The sequence below is a fragment of the Malus domestica genome, chromosome 07, assembly GCF_042453785.1.
Source record: "Malus domestica chromosome 07, GDT2T_hap1".
Lineage (NCBI taxonomy): Eukaryota > Viridiplantae > Streptophyta > Magnoliopsida > Rosales > Rosaceae > Malus > Malus domestica.
The window spans coordinates 7638694-7654084 of NC_091667.1; the positions used below are offsets into that span (position 1 = coordinate 7638694).

General features: G+C 37.3%; 3 protein-coding genes across 3 annotated transcripts; all 3 read right to left on the reverse strand.

Annotated features, from left to right (window-relative positions):
* Positions 1 to 2369: 2369 nt before the first annotated feature.
* LOC103432537 (aspartic proteinase CDR1-like) lies at positions 2370 to 3731 on the reverse strand. The gene has a single exon (XM_070825600.1). It carries the CDS (start codon positions 3729 to 3731, stop codon positions 2370 to 2372), a length of 1362 nt encoding a protein of 453 aa, XP_070681701.1.
* A 7118-nt stretch (positions 3732 to 10849) lies between these two features.
* On the reverse strand, positions 10850 to 12223 carry LOC103444401 (aspartic proteinase CDR1-like). Its single transcript, XM_008383325.3, has one exon. The coding sequence runs from the start codon at positions 12221 to 12223 to the stop codon at positions 10850 to 10852; it is 1374 nt and encodes a 457-aa protein (XP_008381547.2).
* A 1552-nt stretch (positions 12224 to 13775) lies between these two features.
* On the reverse strand, positions 13776 to 15142 carry LOC103438917 (aspartic proteinase CDR1-like). The gene has a single exon (XM_070825601.1). It carries the CDS (start codon positions 15135 to 15137, stop codon positions 13776 to 13778), a length of 1362 nt encoding a protein of 453 aa, XP_070681702.1. The 5' UTR covers positions 15138 to 15142.
* Positions 15143 to 15391: the final 249 nt, after the last annotated feature.

Sequence of the window (15391 nt, forward strand, 5' to 3'; positions counted from 1 at the left end):
TGATGGTCATCATCTTCTGTGAGTGAGAGAAATGGGAGGAAAATAATGGCAAATGCAATGGTGAAAAGTGAGTGAATAGCTCCATGAGAAAGATGAAGACAACACTTCGAACATATGACAAAACAGTCTCTGCAATGGTATTTTATATAATTAGTGGCGAACCAGAATATCATATAACGGATCATTTTCTAAATGAGTCTCAAAAGAATAAAATTATCAGAGCACATCTAGCAGCATTTGGTTATTAATTAAAGGAAAAATTAGTATCCGGTCCCTAGTTTTTACTGTTCATTGATTAACACCTTATTAGTTCTCAAATTTTAATTCAAGTCCCTAGCATTAATGTGATAATGAATTTACATGTTTATTATATAATTTTTTTAATATAAAAATTAGTAATTAATTTAGGGTTTAATACTCACACCTCTATTAAACTTCTAATTAATTTTCAATTCAAACATTTCCAAAACAAAAAAAAAAAATTAAATTAAGTTTGTACCTATTAGTTTTTTTTTATATATAAAAAGATTCTCAATTTTTTAATCTTAAATGTACCCATTCATATAATTTTTCAATTTTTTTAATCTTAAATGTACCCATTCTCAAATATATCAATTTGTTATATGTAAAATGTACCCTTTTTTAATATAAAATCCATTCAAATTTTTTAATTCATGTTTAAACTTATATGGGTACATTCTTTTTCGTTGATTTGAGAATGTATTCATGTTTTGGTACAATAACTTTTTTTGTTAATTTTGGTTAATGTACCCATACATATATGTATATACACACACACAATATAATAGAGAGAATAATTTATATTTTATTATTTTTAATCCCATAATTATGGGTTTTATTTAAAATCTCATTAATATAAACAATTACAAATTTCAATTTTTAATTTTTAATTAAAAAAATATAGTAACTTACATTATTACATTAATATCAGGGACCTCAATCAAAAACTAAAAACTAACAAGGTTTCAATCAAAGGATATTGATAGCTAGGGACCGCATCCAAAGTATCCCTTAATTAAATCATGGTTGGACCTGTGAGAGTCAAAACTGTTTCTAGAAAGTGGAATGGTTTGACTATATTTTCTTATGAGTAAGTAGCATCAAATTTAATGCTTTGTGGGAATTATTATTTGGATTTATAGTTTGTTTCCTCTTTCGTCTAATTCCTCGGTTTGAGTTGTTTCTACCAGAAATTATGGGATGGTATTTCATTGAATTTCACAAATAATTAGATTAGGTACATAAGTTTTAGTGATCAAGAAATTGATCTAGAGTAAATTTGCACAATGAAGCAAATTATAGTATACCCTTATACTGCTACCACAAACAGTGTAATACCTCTACAAAACGTCATCAATACAAATCTAGTGCAAAAACAAGATAAATGCAACAAACTTAAAACACAATAGACACACCACATTTGAGTTTTAAACGTACGTGTTGTCGTCCTTTTCTATTTGGTGGCACAAAATTCCAGCAAACCTTCTTTCTTTGCACAAAAGATAAGATCCAGCAAACCACCTATTTTCTTGGTTGGTCTGTCTCAATGGCAGCTCAATTGATATATATATATATATGTTCTAAATTAATTGCGCTTTTGAAAAGGTTTTTTTTTTGTCGAAATGTTTTAAGTAAAACGATAGCAGTGTTATTAGAATGTTAAAGAAAAATATAAACTTAATAAAGGACATTATGTATTAAATTTTATTGGATTCTCGCACTAAAACATGGTCAACTTAGCTAATTTAATATAGCCGTTATATTGATGGATCTGTGGCATCACAAGCACGAGAAGCAGCTAAGAAATACAACCAAGGAACTACGGAGAGTACTTGTGGCTGTCGGGTTGAAACGTTTGGTTCAAACCAACGGAAGGAACTACGAAGAGCATTGGTCAACCGTTGTGACCGAGTTAGAGATCAAGGTTGTAGAAGGGAGATTTTGGTGATTGAGTTCAATACTGAGACCAAATATAAAAAAATAAAAAAATAAAAAATAAAAAAACAAGAGATATATCTTTATCATTAGGGGTGTGATATCCACACACCTCATTTTACTTCTCACACACCTTTTTAATTTTCGGCCGTCGGATCGGATGAATTGAAGAAGATCAAAGGACATAAATCATCAAGGAGTGTGTGAGAAGTAAAATGGGGTGTGTGGATAGCACACCCCTATCATTAACTGAAAAATAAAATAGTTCTAGTGAAACTGCAGTTAGCTAATCTTCAACTTTTGAATTTAAATGAAAATGGTGAGCTAACAAAGAGAATTAAAAATGGAAAATAGAATATAAAAAAAAATTATTTATCACAAAGCAACAACAATGAGAAGCCTAAAGTACATTATTACTGCTGCTTGGTGCAGTCAGTTGGCTTGAAGGAAACAGTCCCCTCCTTAGTATCATATCCGACCAAGAAGTTCATCTGTGACAGGTTCCCGAAGATTGAAACACTTGGAGAAGCACTGAAAACAAAGCACACAGCCTCCTCACTGACCCTAATAAAGGTGTTAGTCGGAGGCAACTTCAAATCACCACCGCTGAAATGCACGGTGATGGTTGGTGGATTGAAATCATCAGAACTGGATTCACTAATCTTGTAGCAACGATTCAAAGGAACTCCGGGGAGTTGCACACGTTCCAAACTACCAACGGCTTTATCAACTTCTGCTTCCAAATCCGAGTATACCAATGGTGGAAGTAAGGTCAATGTGGTGCCAGAATCGATAATAATGTTACCTTCACCTGAGGAGAAAGCTGATGAGGAAGAAGAAGGAATTCTTGTGTTACCAACACTAATACCTTCCAAGGTCAAGAAGTAGAAGGTTTTAGGATCTTGGCCCTGGACTATAGGAGTGGACACAACTCCAGTGCCTGTAACGACAGCGTTGCTACCAAAATTTAACTTGCTTGTGGTTTCGGAACCCAATGGGACCAAGCAATGGGAGAATTTTCCATCAATAGAAGAACCCAATTGGGTAATTAGGGACTCTGAGCCACCTCCAAGGCCTACTATGCCGGACGCGCTACCTCTACCAGCGGAAAATTTATTGTCAAACCCACATCCAATTAGGGTTTTGGGGAATGCTATATTTCTGCCAGTGGTGGATTCTAGGGTTAGGGTTTCTCTGGCAAAATCTCCATGGCTGTATGATTGGTCTCCATAGGTGACTTCGTACTGGCAGTTACTTGAACTCTCACTAGAGCAAGTACCATTTAGAGAGTTACATTGGCTTGAAGAGCAAGAAAGGGCTTTGTAGGTTGAGGATTTTTCGGGTTCAAAAAGAGGATCTTTTTGTTTGTAACAACTTACGCAAGGGTTGCATTGGGTCCAAATTAGATCACTACCTGTGTCAGCAACTCCTTTGATTGGAAAGGGCGGTGTTCCGATAGATAACTCCAAGAGGTACTCGCCATTATCGCTGATGATAGTGGCCTCAGGTTGGTTAGGACCAGCCTGCTGAGAGAGTGAAGCTGTTGGGTTGAAGTGATTGATTCGGTTAATGGAACGCCGAAAGGCGTTGCGCAGACGCTCAGCTGGGGTTAGTGAAGGGTTGTAGAAGGGTGATTTTGGTGAGTCACGGTGAATGAGGTCCACACTGAAGCCACCATTGAGAGCTGAGACCAAAGAGAAACTAGAGGCACAAAGAATAAAAAGCAATGTTGTTGTTGACAATGAAACCAAGGCGAGAGAATGATAAGCTGCCATGGCTAGAAAAGATTAGTATGTGAGGAAGACATTGGGATTATGGTGTGTATTTATAGGTAGAGAGGAGCCTAAATTATGTGATTTGTTGGAGCAAATATGTTTTTATTTAAATATTTAAATATATTTATGTTTTTTTTTACTACCAATATTATATACACAACGTTTTGCTTTATTACCAATATTGAAAGTCAATTGATTTTAGCTTAAGGAGTTATGCAATCAAACCGTTTTGTTTTTATTTCTTGTTTGAATTTGAATTACGTTTTGATTTGATCTGCATCAACTGGTAAAGTTTGCACCGCGTATTTTTTCATTTCAAAGTCTATAACTGAAATTTCTTAAAGCAATTTAAGAAGTAAATTAATGTGATGTTAATAACTCCTTTTGATTGCAACCGACCATTTTGCACCCCATAAACTCTCTTTATATCTTACGGTTTTACACCCCCCCCCAAACATCTATTTCTTTATATATATATATATATATATATATATATATATATATATATATATATATATATCACTAGGGTTACACAACCAGAGTATTAACAGTTGTGTATCCTTATCGCCTTAATAATGAATGAGTCCTATCATGATTAAACATCTTTGCATTCAATCCTTATCAGAATTGCTTTAAGTTAGCTGCATGAAATAAGACTCCATAACCCTTACGAAGTTGAGACCAACTATACTATCTACGTCAAAGTTAACTTGAAAACCAAGCTAACTGTTATTCAAGTAATATTAACTAACACTCATTGTCATTCACAAGAACTTTACATTCTCCCACTTGAATGTCAATGAGAAATCTCAACTCATAAGGATTCATGGTGATCACTGAGCCTTCAAAATTTGCAACCAACTTTTCTTGACAATGGGTCACTAAAAATTTAATGTCGAACCAAAGCAAACAAAAACCAAATTGGTATGTTCTTTTGCACTCCATGATTACAAGTACATAAAACTTAAAGCACAATGTTGTCATCAAAGTCATGATATCAAGAGCCATTAACCAAAACAACAGCTCACAACATAAGAACAAAAGCTATCAGAATAAAATATGAATGAGAATATCATAGCATATTAGATGCTGTCTGCAGATTGAATAAAACTACTAAGGTTCTGAAGAACAACCATACATATATAAGCATACCTATCACAGTCAATTGAGTGCTTACTCCCACTCATTAGCTGCTTCAAAGGTCTCTTTAACACCCATGTTGAAAACATGGTTCTTGAATACTCCCAATGGTAGGGCTTTAGTCATGGGATCGGCCACCATAAGAGTTGTGCTTATATGCTGAATGTTGATGGTCCCTTTCTTAACTTCATCCCTCACCTTCAAATACTTCATGTCCATCAGCCTGTTTGCCAAAGATCTCTTATTGTTTTTAGAGAAAAAAACAGCTGCTTTATTGTCACAAAATAGCTTCAATGGTGTGTCAATGTTGTCCACAATTTCCAATCCTTTTATCATATTCCTCAGCCATATTGCCTGTTTGGTTGCCGTGTAGTAGCCAATGAATTCAGCTTCCATAGTTGACGATGCTATCAACTTTTGCTTGGCACTTTTCCACGATATCGCACCACCAGCAAGTAGGAATAAATAACCATTAGTAGATTTCCTATCATCGATACATCATGCCAAATCTGAATCAGTGTAAGCTACCAATTCTAATTCATCGATTTGACCATAAACAAGCATGAAATCCCTGGTTCTTTTGAGATATCGCAGCACTTTCTTGGCTGCAGTCCAATGAGTTGCCCTAGGATTTGACTGAAATCTTCCCGGTACACTTACTGTAAATGCTAAATCCGGCCTCGTGCATACTTGAGCATACATCAAACTGCCCACAAGTGATGCATAAGGTTTGGTCTTCATGCTATCCTTTTCCAGATCATTACTGAACTTATCACCCTTCCCAATTGGTAATTCACTGCTGGAGCAATTTTCCATGTTAAACCTCTTGGTTATTTTGTCAACATACAGTCTATGAGAAAGTCCAAGAGCTTTCTTGCTTCTGTCTCTAATAATCTCAATTCCCATAATGAACTTGGCTTCTCCCAGGTCCTTCATATCAAAATTGTTGGCTAGCATCTCTTTGGTTGATTGCAGAAGAGTTAAATCTGAGCTAGCAATTAAAATATAATCAACGTATAAAACTAGGAATACAACTTTGGAACCACTTATCTTGAGGTACACGCATTCATCCATCTTATTTTCCCGAAAGCCAAATGATGACATGAAATGATCAAACTTTTTGTTCCATTGCCGAGAGGCTTGTTTCAATCCATAGATGGATTTATTTAATTTGCAAATCATAGATTCCTTCCCCCTTTCAACAAATCCTGGTGGATGATGCATATAAATGTCTTCCTCAAGATCGCCATTGAGAAAAGCGGTCTTGACATCCATTTGATGCAGTTCTAGGTCAAAATGATCAGTTAGGGCTAGAATCACTCGCATTGAATCTTTTGTAGACACGGGAGAGAACATTTCATTGTAATCAATTCCTTCCCTTTGAGTGAAACCGTTGGCCACCAACCTTGCCTTATGTTTGTCAATGTTGCCTTGTGAGTTTCTTTTGGTCTTGAATACCCACTTGCAACCTACTGTTTTTGTAACACCTGCAGGTTTTGGCACAATACTCCAAACTTTGTTTTTCAGCATTGAATCAATCTCTTCCTCCATTGCTTGGTGCCATAGGGATGCTCTCATACTTGTGATGGCTTGGTGGTATGTTGCAGGGTCATCTTCATCTCCTAGGCTGAATTCTGCTTCATTTAAATATACAAAATCTGGAAACACATTAATTTTCCTAGTTCTTTGGGACTTTCTGACATTTCCAGCAGCCAGTACTTCAGTTGGCACTTCATTTTCTTCAATGGGAATGTCATGTGATTGCACATCTATTTCTTCATCGATGGCACTATTTTCAGTGACATCATTTAAAGCTGGTTCTTGAGCGAATGTAGTCGCAGTCGGTGCTTCAGTATTCATTTCAAGTGGAGCTATCACGGTTGGGAGAAATGTCACTGTTGGGATTTGCATTATGGCTTCTGGCTGATCATGTAAAGAACTATTATCGTTGCTCATTTCTTCGAACTCAAAAGGCTGTGAATTAGTGGCAGATGAACTCAACTCCTTAGATTCTTCTATAAACTTTGCATTGTGAGTTTCCATTATTCGAGACTGACCATGAGGAAGGTAAAATTTAAACCCTTTCGATTTTTCCGAGTAACCAATAAACCTGCAACTTGTTGTTCTTGAATCAAGCTTCTTCTCATTTGGATTATAAAAACGTGCCTCAGCTTTGCAACCCCATATGTGAAAATGATTGAAGCTTGGTTTTCTTCCAGTCCAAGCTTTAAAAGGCACTATTGTTACTGACTTACTCGGCACTCTATTGATTATGTAGTTAGCAGTTTTCAAGGCTTCCCCCCACATAAACATAGGTAATCTTGATTGTGCAAACATTGACCGAATCATGTCTTTTAGGGTCATATTCCTCCTATCGGCCACCCCATTCTGTTGTGGAGTCCCTGGGGTTGTGTATTGAGCAACTATGCCATTGTCTTGAAGGTATGTAGCAAAGGGTCCTTTGTGCTGTCCAGTTTCAGTGTACCTGCCAAAATACTCACCACCTCTATCGGATCTTACTATTTTAATGTGTTTTTCCAATTGTTTTTCAACCTCTAACTTAAAGATTTTAAAACAATCCAACGCTTCAGATTTTTCAGAAATCAAATAAACAAAAGCAAAGCGTGAAAAGTCATCAATGAAAGTGATGAAATATGTCTTTCCACATATAGTTTTGTTTGGAAAAGGTCCACAAATGTCAGTGTGAATGATTTCAAGTGTTGACTGCGTGTTGAACCCATTTTCCTTGTGTTAGTAAGTTTCCCTTTAAAACAATCTGTGCAGATTTTGAAATCGTCAAAATTTAATTGGGGCAACAAGTTTTGTTTGCTCAAAGTGATGATTCTTTCCTTTGAAATGTGCCCCAACCTCTTGTGCCAAAGCATAGAGGATTTTTCAGAAGTGAGCAGCCTTTTAGAACCAACACTTTGAACATTAAAACACTCATGCACATATGAACATTCCATTTGCCACATATCAGTTTGTAAATGAGCAACACCAAGCAAGGAATTCATATTATTTTATTCGAAAAACCTTACACTTTCATTGTCCGCAACAAAAGAAATACCTAACTTAACTAATTTGGACACAGAAATTAGACTCCTTCTCATTGAAGGTACATAAAGCACTGGACATAATTCCAAAATAAAACCAGATGACATAACTAATTTGACACTACCAATGGACTCGACAGCAACCTTGCTCCCATTCCCAACATAAACATTGTAGACTTCATTGTTTACTTCCTTTGTTTTTTAGAAGCCCTGCAAAGAATTAGTTATGTGAATTGAACATCCAGTGTCAAACCACCAACTTTGAGGAGGAATAAAAATTAAATTAGACTCTACACAGACAAAAACATTTATTATTTTACCTTTCTTTGTAAGCCAATTTTTGAAACCGACGCAATTCCTTCTTAAATGACCTGTTTCTTTACAAAAATAGCATTCCTTTTCCTTTTCTATCTCAGTGTTCACTAGTTTGAGTTTGACAGATCCTTTAGAAGTGTTAGCATTTTTAAAAGAAGAAGAAATTACATTATTCTTCTTCTTACCAGCAGTAAAAGTTGAACCAACATTGAATGACTTGGACCCTTTCTCCATTTGCACCAGGTTCACTTCACCAGTTTTGTCAACCTTAAGTCGTTCCTCCTCTTGCACACACATTAAGATCAGTTCATTTATACCTCATTTGTCTTTCTGTGTGTTGTATGAGACCTTCAGCTGACCATACTTAGCAGGTAATGAGTTTAAAGCCATATGAACCAAGAATTGATCAGTCATAGGTAGCTCTAAGTCTTTCAGCTTCAGAGAGAGATCGACCATCCTGAGAATGTGCTCCCTCACACTCCATGTGCCATCAAACTTCATGGAGGTAAGCTGAGTGAGGAATGTGCTTGTCTCTGCCTTTTCTGATTCTTTGAATTTTTCTCCAACAACAGCTAAGAATTCCTTGGCATTGTCAAGCTTTGGAATCCCTCCCTTGACAGTTTGTGCCATGGCTTTTGTCATAATCATTAGGGACATTCTGTTGGCTCTTTCCCATTTTTCAAATTTTGATTTCTGATCAGGCATGCTCTCATCTGTTAAGGTTGCAGGTTTGTCTTTTCTCAATGCCAAGTCAAGGTCCATTAGTCCCAAAACTATCTGTACATCCTCTTTCCACTTCTTGAAGTTGGAACCAGTAAGGGTTTCAATGTTGTTGAAGTTAAGGGAGGTCATATGTGGAGCTACAAAATACAAAATTTCCTTGATGCCAGTATATTCAATCTGCACCTTAACAGTTAATGAGGAAAACTTTCACATAATGTTTTCCCTCAACAAGCATATGAACACATCAACATCTTTAGACAGATGTTGTTCATATTAATTTTGCATAGTTGGATAAAACTTGTAAACTACAACCACAACAACTGGGCACTAGGGTTACAATACAATTACATCATGCAGAATATAAAGCATATCAGAAACTAATTACAAAAACACCTACTTGTGTTTGATGCCATAATTGCAACGCAAGTCAGTCTTCTACTCCCACTACTCAATAGCTCCCTTACTGTATGAATAGGTTTCGGTATCTCTAGGGTTTTTCACGTATGGGAGCAGGGACTATAACTTCATATATATATATATATATATATATCACTAGGGTTACACAACCAGCCTATTAACAGTTGTGTATCCTTATCGCCTTAATAATGAATGAGTCCTATCATGATTAAACATCTTTGCATTCAATCCTTATCAGAATTGCTTTAAGTTAGCTGCATGAAATAAGACTCCATAACCCTTACGAAGTTGAGACCAACTATACTATCTGCGTCACAGTTAACTTGAAAACCAAGCTAACTGTTATTCAAGTAATATTAACTAACACTCATTGTCATTCACAAGAACTTTACAGAAACAAGTAACTAAATGTTTAATTCTGTTATCTTTAAAATTTCTTCAATTGCACTAGAAGCTTTCTTGGAATTCTTTGCCTCCTTGTAATAGTTGTCAGTCATTACAGCTATTCTAAGGCATTAAATACTTTCTTCACGGTGGACATTTGTACCTGCACTACACATCTCAAAATACGTGCAGTACATTTCTTCTAAATCCAGTAAAGAGTTCTTCAATCCCCCATTCTCTATTTGTGCTTCTGAAAGAAACTTTTTCAAGGGTTTGACGAGCCCATTGCTCTCCAGGAATGGAGGCACGAAGTGGAGGGTTTGATTATTGGATGTGGGTTTATACATAAATTTGGTTTTAGTTTTAATAAAATCCTGTCTTTAACGGTAATTATACAATAGGACTGAAAAGACGATTCACATTTATGGTTTAAGTTGGGTGTAGACTGTAGAGTGAGATGACATGGGTTCAAATAAAGTTGGTTGCAGGGTTTACATGATTTTCCTAGAACAATATTCGCTTTCTGCAATTTCAGTTTCTTTTTTATGCTCTCCTTTTGTGTCATAAACAGTATGAATGGCTTTCCCACAGATTCCAGGAATGGAGACAGATTCAGTCCGGTGAGATCAGAGAGTTGAAGCAGGTTGGATGACCACTCTAGCATATTCGAGAACCTCTGTTGCAGGGAAGACTGGAGAGGCTGGACTCACTGCCCAGTGCTGTAAGGTTATAATTTGTGAACTCCAAGCTCATCTCGCTCTTTTAGATGACTAACGAGCCATCTCGAAAAAACACAGATGACTAACGAGCCATCTACAGGCTTTTGTAATGTTGGTATCGGCAGCTGTTTTCGGAATTTGATGTGACGGGTTGTGAAAATTTCTAAGTAATATCGATCGGTTTTACAAATCCATTGAGAACAAAAATTGTGAATCTTCAATTTTTCTACTATTTATTTTCATCAATTCTCTTGTAAATTAGAACAATGCTACAAAAATTCCATTATATATGATCACTGTTATTATTATTCTTTGGCATCCGGTACCATGGCAAATAAATATGGAAAACAAAATCCATGGCAATTTTTTACCCCGTACCGCAATTGGTTGCCTTGAAGGACAACGTCCTTTCTTGGAGGTCAAATCCTACCAAGAAGTTCATTTGTGCCACATTCCCATAGATCCCCACATCGTTGGTCGGGGAAAATGCAAGACACACAACATCTTCCCTAACCCTAACGAAAGTGTTGACGGACTTTAACTTCACGTCTGCACCACGGAAATGGACGGTAACAATGGGAGCGTCGATTTCCGGTTTAGTCTTGTAGCAGAGCCGTAGAATGCCGGTTGGATCTTTCGTCACCTCCAGATGAATTGCCTTTCTAATTGCCGTTTCGAAACTTTGATAAAGCTTTGTAGGCAAAGTTGTTATAGTAGTCCCGGAGTCTATGATCATGTTGCCCTTAAAACTTTGACGACTGGAAACTTGAAGCTTTAGATAGTCGTCTCCGACGCTGATGCCTTGTAGCTCAAGGTAGTAATAGGTTTGCGAACCGTTCGACAGGAAAGGAGTTGAGACCACATCACGGCCTGAAACTTTACCACCAAAGTACATCTTGCTTGGGATTTCACTTTGACTACTTTGCTTAGAGTGCAAATTTGAATGAAATTGTAGTTCGTAACTCGGCACCAAGCAGTAAGAGAAAGATTTCCTACCAACCACATTTCCGATTTGGGATATAAGCGACACAGCTCCGCTTCCAAGTCCGACTATGCCTGTCTCAGTCCCGCTGAAGATTCCTCCGTTGTCGTGTCCACATCCAAATATGGTGTTGGGGATTGATACGGCGGCCTTGCCTGCGGTTCTGGAAGCCAATGTAACAGTGTCCACGGACAGATTTCCAGAGGTGTAGGAATTGTCCCCATACGTATAATTGTAATAGCAAAATTTATCGTTTGAGCAAGTTCCTTCAATTAGCAAATGGCACTGTTTGGACAAACAAGAAAGGGGCTCATATGTTGAAGAAGAATTGGGATCAAAGATGGGGATTTTTTGCTTGAAACAGTCCTTACACGGCTTGCATTGCGTCCACGTAAGATCGCTGCCGGTGTCCACAATGCCGATCAAAGTTTTGGGCGGTATCCCAATCGATATGTTCACCAAATACTCTCCCGCAACATAGATTAAACGGGCTTCCGCTATAGGACTCGAAGCGCGTAGTCCTGAACCTTTTCTGCCAAAATCGTTGGTCACACGGTGATGCGAGCGTTGCAAGGCGTTGCTTACGCGTTGCCAATGAGACTCCGCCGGATTGTACAATGGAGATGATGGTGAATCGCGGTGGATCAGTTCGAGGCTAAAGCCGATTCCGTGGTGATGGTCATCATCTTCTGTGAGCGAGAGAAATGGGAGGAAAATAATGGCAAATGCAATGGTGAAAAGTGAGTGAATAGCTCCCATGAGTAAGATGAAGACAACACTTTGAACATATAACAAAACAGTCTCTGCGATGGTATTATATATAATTAGTGGCGGAACCAGAATCTCATATAACGGATTCTTTTCTAAATGAGAGTCTCAAAAGAATAAAAATATCAGAGCACATCTGGTAGGATTTGGTTATTAATTAAATCATGGTTAGACCTGAGAGAGTCAAAACTGTTTCTAGAAAGTGGAATGGTTTGACTATATTTAATGCTTTGTGGGTATTATTATTTGGATTTATAGTTTGTTTCCACTTATGTCTAATTCCTCGGTTTGAGTTGTTTCTACCAGAAATTATGGGGTGGTATTTCTTTGAATTTCACAAATAATTAGAGGTTGTTAATTAGGTACATAAGCTCTAGTGATCAAGAAATTGATCTAGAGTAAATTTGCACAATGAAACAAATTATAGTAAATTCTTATACGGCTACCACAAACACTGTCATACTCCTACAAAACGTCATCAATACAAATCTGTTACTAAAACAAGATAAACGCAACAAACTTAAAACACGATAAACGCATCACGTTTGAGTTTTAAACGTACGTGCAAATGACATACGTGCTGGTGTCCTTTTCTATTTGGTGGCACAAAATTCCAGGAAACCTTCTTTGCACAAAAGATAAGATCCAGCAAACCTTCTATTTTCTTGGTTGGTCTGTCTCAATGGCAGCTCAATATATATATGTTCTAAATTAATTGCGCTTTTGAAAAGGTTTTTTTTGTCGAAATGTTTTAAGTAAAACGATAGCAGTGTTATTAGAATGTTAAAGAAAAATATAAACTTAATAAAGGACATTATGTATTAAATTTTATTGGATTCTCGTACTAAAACATGGTCAACTTAGCTAATTTAATATAGCCATTATATTGATGGATCTGTGGCATCACAAGCACGAGAAGCAGCTAAGAAATACAACCAAAGGAACTACGGAGAGTACTTGTGGCTGTCGGGTTGAAACGTTTGGTTCAAACCAACGGAAGGAACTACGAAGAGCATTGGTCAACCGTTGTGACCGAGTTAGAGATCAAGGTTGTAGAAGGGAGATTTTGGTGATTGAGTTCAATACTGAGACCAAATATAAAAATAAATTATAAAAAAACAATAAAAAATAATAAAAAACGAATGATCGGATTAATGGGTAATGGTAAAAGTCAATGCTTTCGTAAAAAGTGCAACTGCATAAGTTTCTTGTAGGCAAGATTTTTAAATACTATTGCAAATGTTGAAGATTTATTTAGTTAATTAGAAACCCTAGAAACGTCTCTAATCAAATAAATCTTTATCATTAACTGGAAAATAAAATAGTTCAAGTGAAACTGCAGTTAGCTAATCTTCAACTTTTGAATTTAAATGAAAATGGTGAGCTAGCAAAGAGAATTAAAAATGGAAAGTAGAAGAATATAAAAAAACAAATTATTATTCGATTAATTATTTATCACAAAGCAACAACAATGAGAAGCCTAAAAGTACATTAAATAGAAAATCACCAAATATAAAACACAGATTACAAGCAATAGGGACTATTACTGCTGCTTGGTGCAGTCAGTTGGCTTGAAGGAAACAGTCCCCTCCTTAGTATCATATCCGACCAAGAAGTTCATCTGTGATAGGTTCCCAAAGATTGAAACACCTGGCGAAGCACTGAAAGCAAAGCACACAGCCTCCTCACTGACCCTAATAAAGGTGTTAGTCGGAGGCAACTTCAAATCGCCACCGCTGAAATGCACGGTGATGGTTGGTGGATTGAAATCATCAGAACTGGATTCACTAATCTTGTAGCAAAGATTCAAAGGAACGCCGGGGAGTCGCACACGTTCCAAACTACCAACAGCTTTATCAACCTCTGCTTCCAAATCCGAGTACACCGATGGTGGAAGTAAGGTCAATGTGGTGCCAGAATCGATAATAATGTTGCCTTCACCTGAGGAGAAAGCTGATGAATTAGAAGGAATTCTTGTGTTACCAACACTTATACCTTCCAAGGTCAAGAAGTAGAAGGTTTTAGGATCTTGGCCCTGGACTATAGGAGTGGACACAACTCCAGCGCCTGTAACGACAGCGTTGCTACCAAAATTCAACTTGCTTGTGGTTTCGGAACCCAATGGGACCAAGCAATGGGAGAATTTTCCACCAATAGAAGAACCCAATTGGGTAATTAGGGACTCTGAGCCACCTCCAAGGCCTACTATGCCGGATGCGCTACCTCTACCAGCGGTAAATTTATTGTCAAACCCACATCCAATTAGGGTTTTGGGGAATGATATATTTCTGCCAGTGGTGGATTCTAGGGTTAGGGTTTCTCTGGCAAAATCTCCATAGCTGTATGATTGGTCTCCATAGGTGACTTCGTACTGGCAGTTGCTAGAACTCTCACTTGAGCAAGTACCATTTAGAGAATTACATTGGCTTGAAGAGCAAGAAAGGGCTTTGTAGGTTGAGGATTTTTCGGGTTCAAAAAGAGGATCTTTTTGTTTGTAACAACTTACGCAAGGGTTGCATTGGGTCCAAATTAGATCACTACCTGTGTCAGCAATTCCTTTGATTGGAAAGGGCGGTGTTCCGATAGATAACTCCAAGAGGTACTCACCATTATCGCTGATGATAGTGGCCTCAGGTTGGTTAGGACCAGCCTGCTGAGAGAGTGAAGAAGCTGTTGGGTTGAAGTGATTGATTCGGTTAATGGAACGCCGAAAGGCGTGGCGCAGACGCTCAGCTGGGGTTAGTGAAGGGTTGTAGAAGGGAGATTTTGGTGAGTCACGGTGAATGAGGTCCACACTGAAGCCACCATTGAGAGCTGAGACCAAAGAGAAACTAGAGGCCCAAAGAATAAAAAGCAATGTAGTTGTTGACAATGAAACGAAGGCGAGAGAATGATAAGCTGCCATGGCTAGAAAAGATTAGTATGTGAGGAAGACATTGGGATTATGGTGTGTATTTATAGGTAGAGAGGAGCCTAAATTATGTGATTCAAAGAGGAAATCTGGGATTTGCTCTTACGACAACCATGAATTTGATATCCAATTGTATGATAATTTGTTGCCTAGATTGACGTTTGTTTCCTTTTTCTTGGATTCTCAGTGATTCTTCCACCAACATATAAATATAGCAAGATTCTCTCTCCTTCAAATCTCCTTCTGCT

What these genes read in the sequence shown, in the direction of transcription:
- LOC103432537 (XM_070825600.1), bottom strand. Translation starts at nt 3,731, where the DNA reads ATGGCAGCTTATCATTCTCTCGCCTTGGTTTCATTGTCAACAACAACA.
- LOC103444401 (XM_008383325.3), bottom strand. Translation starts at nt 12,223, where the DNA reads ATGGGAGCTATTCACTCACTTTTCACCATTGCATTTGCCATTATTTTC.
- LOC103438917 (XM_070825601.1), bottom strand. Translation starts at nt 15,137, where the DNA reads ATGGCAGCTTATCATTCTCTCGCCTTCGTTTCATTGTCAACAACTACA.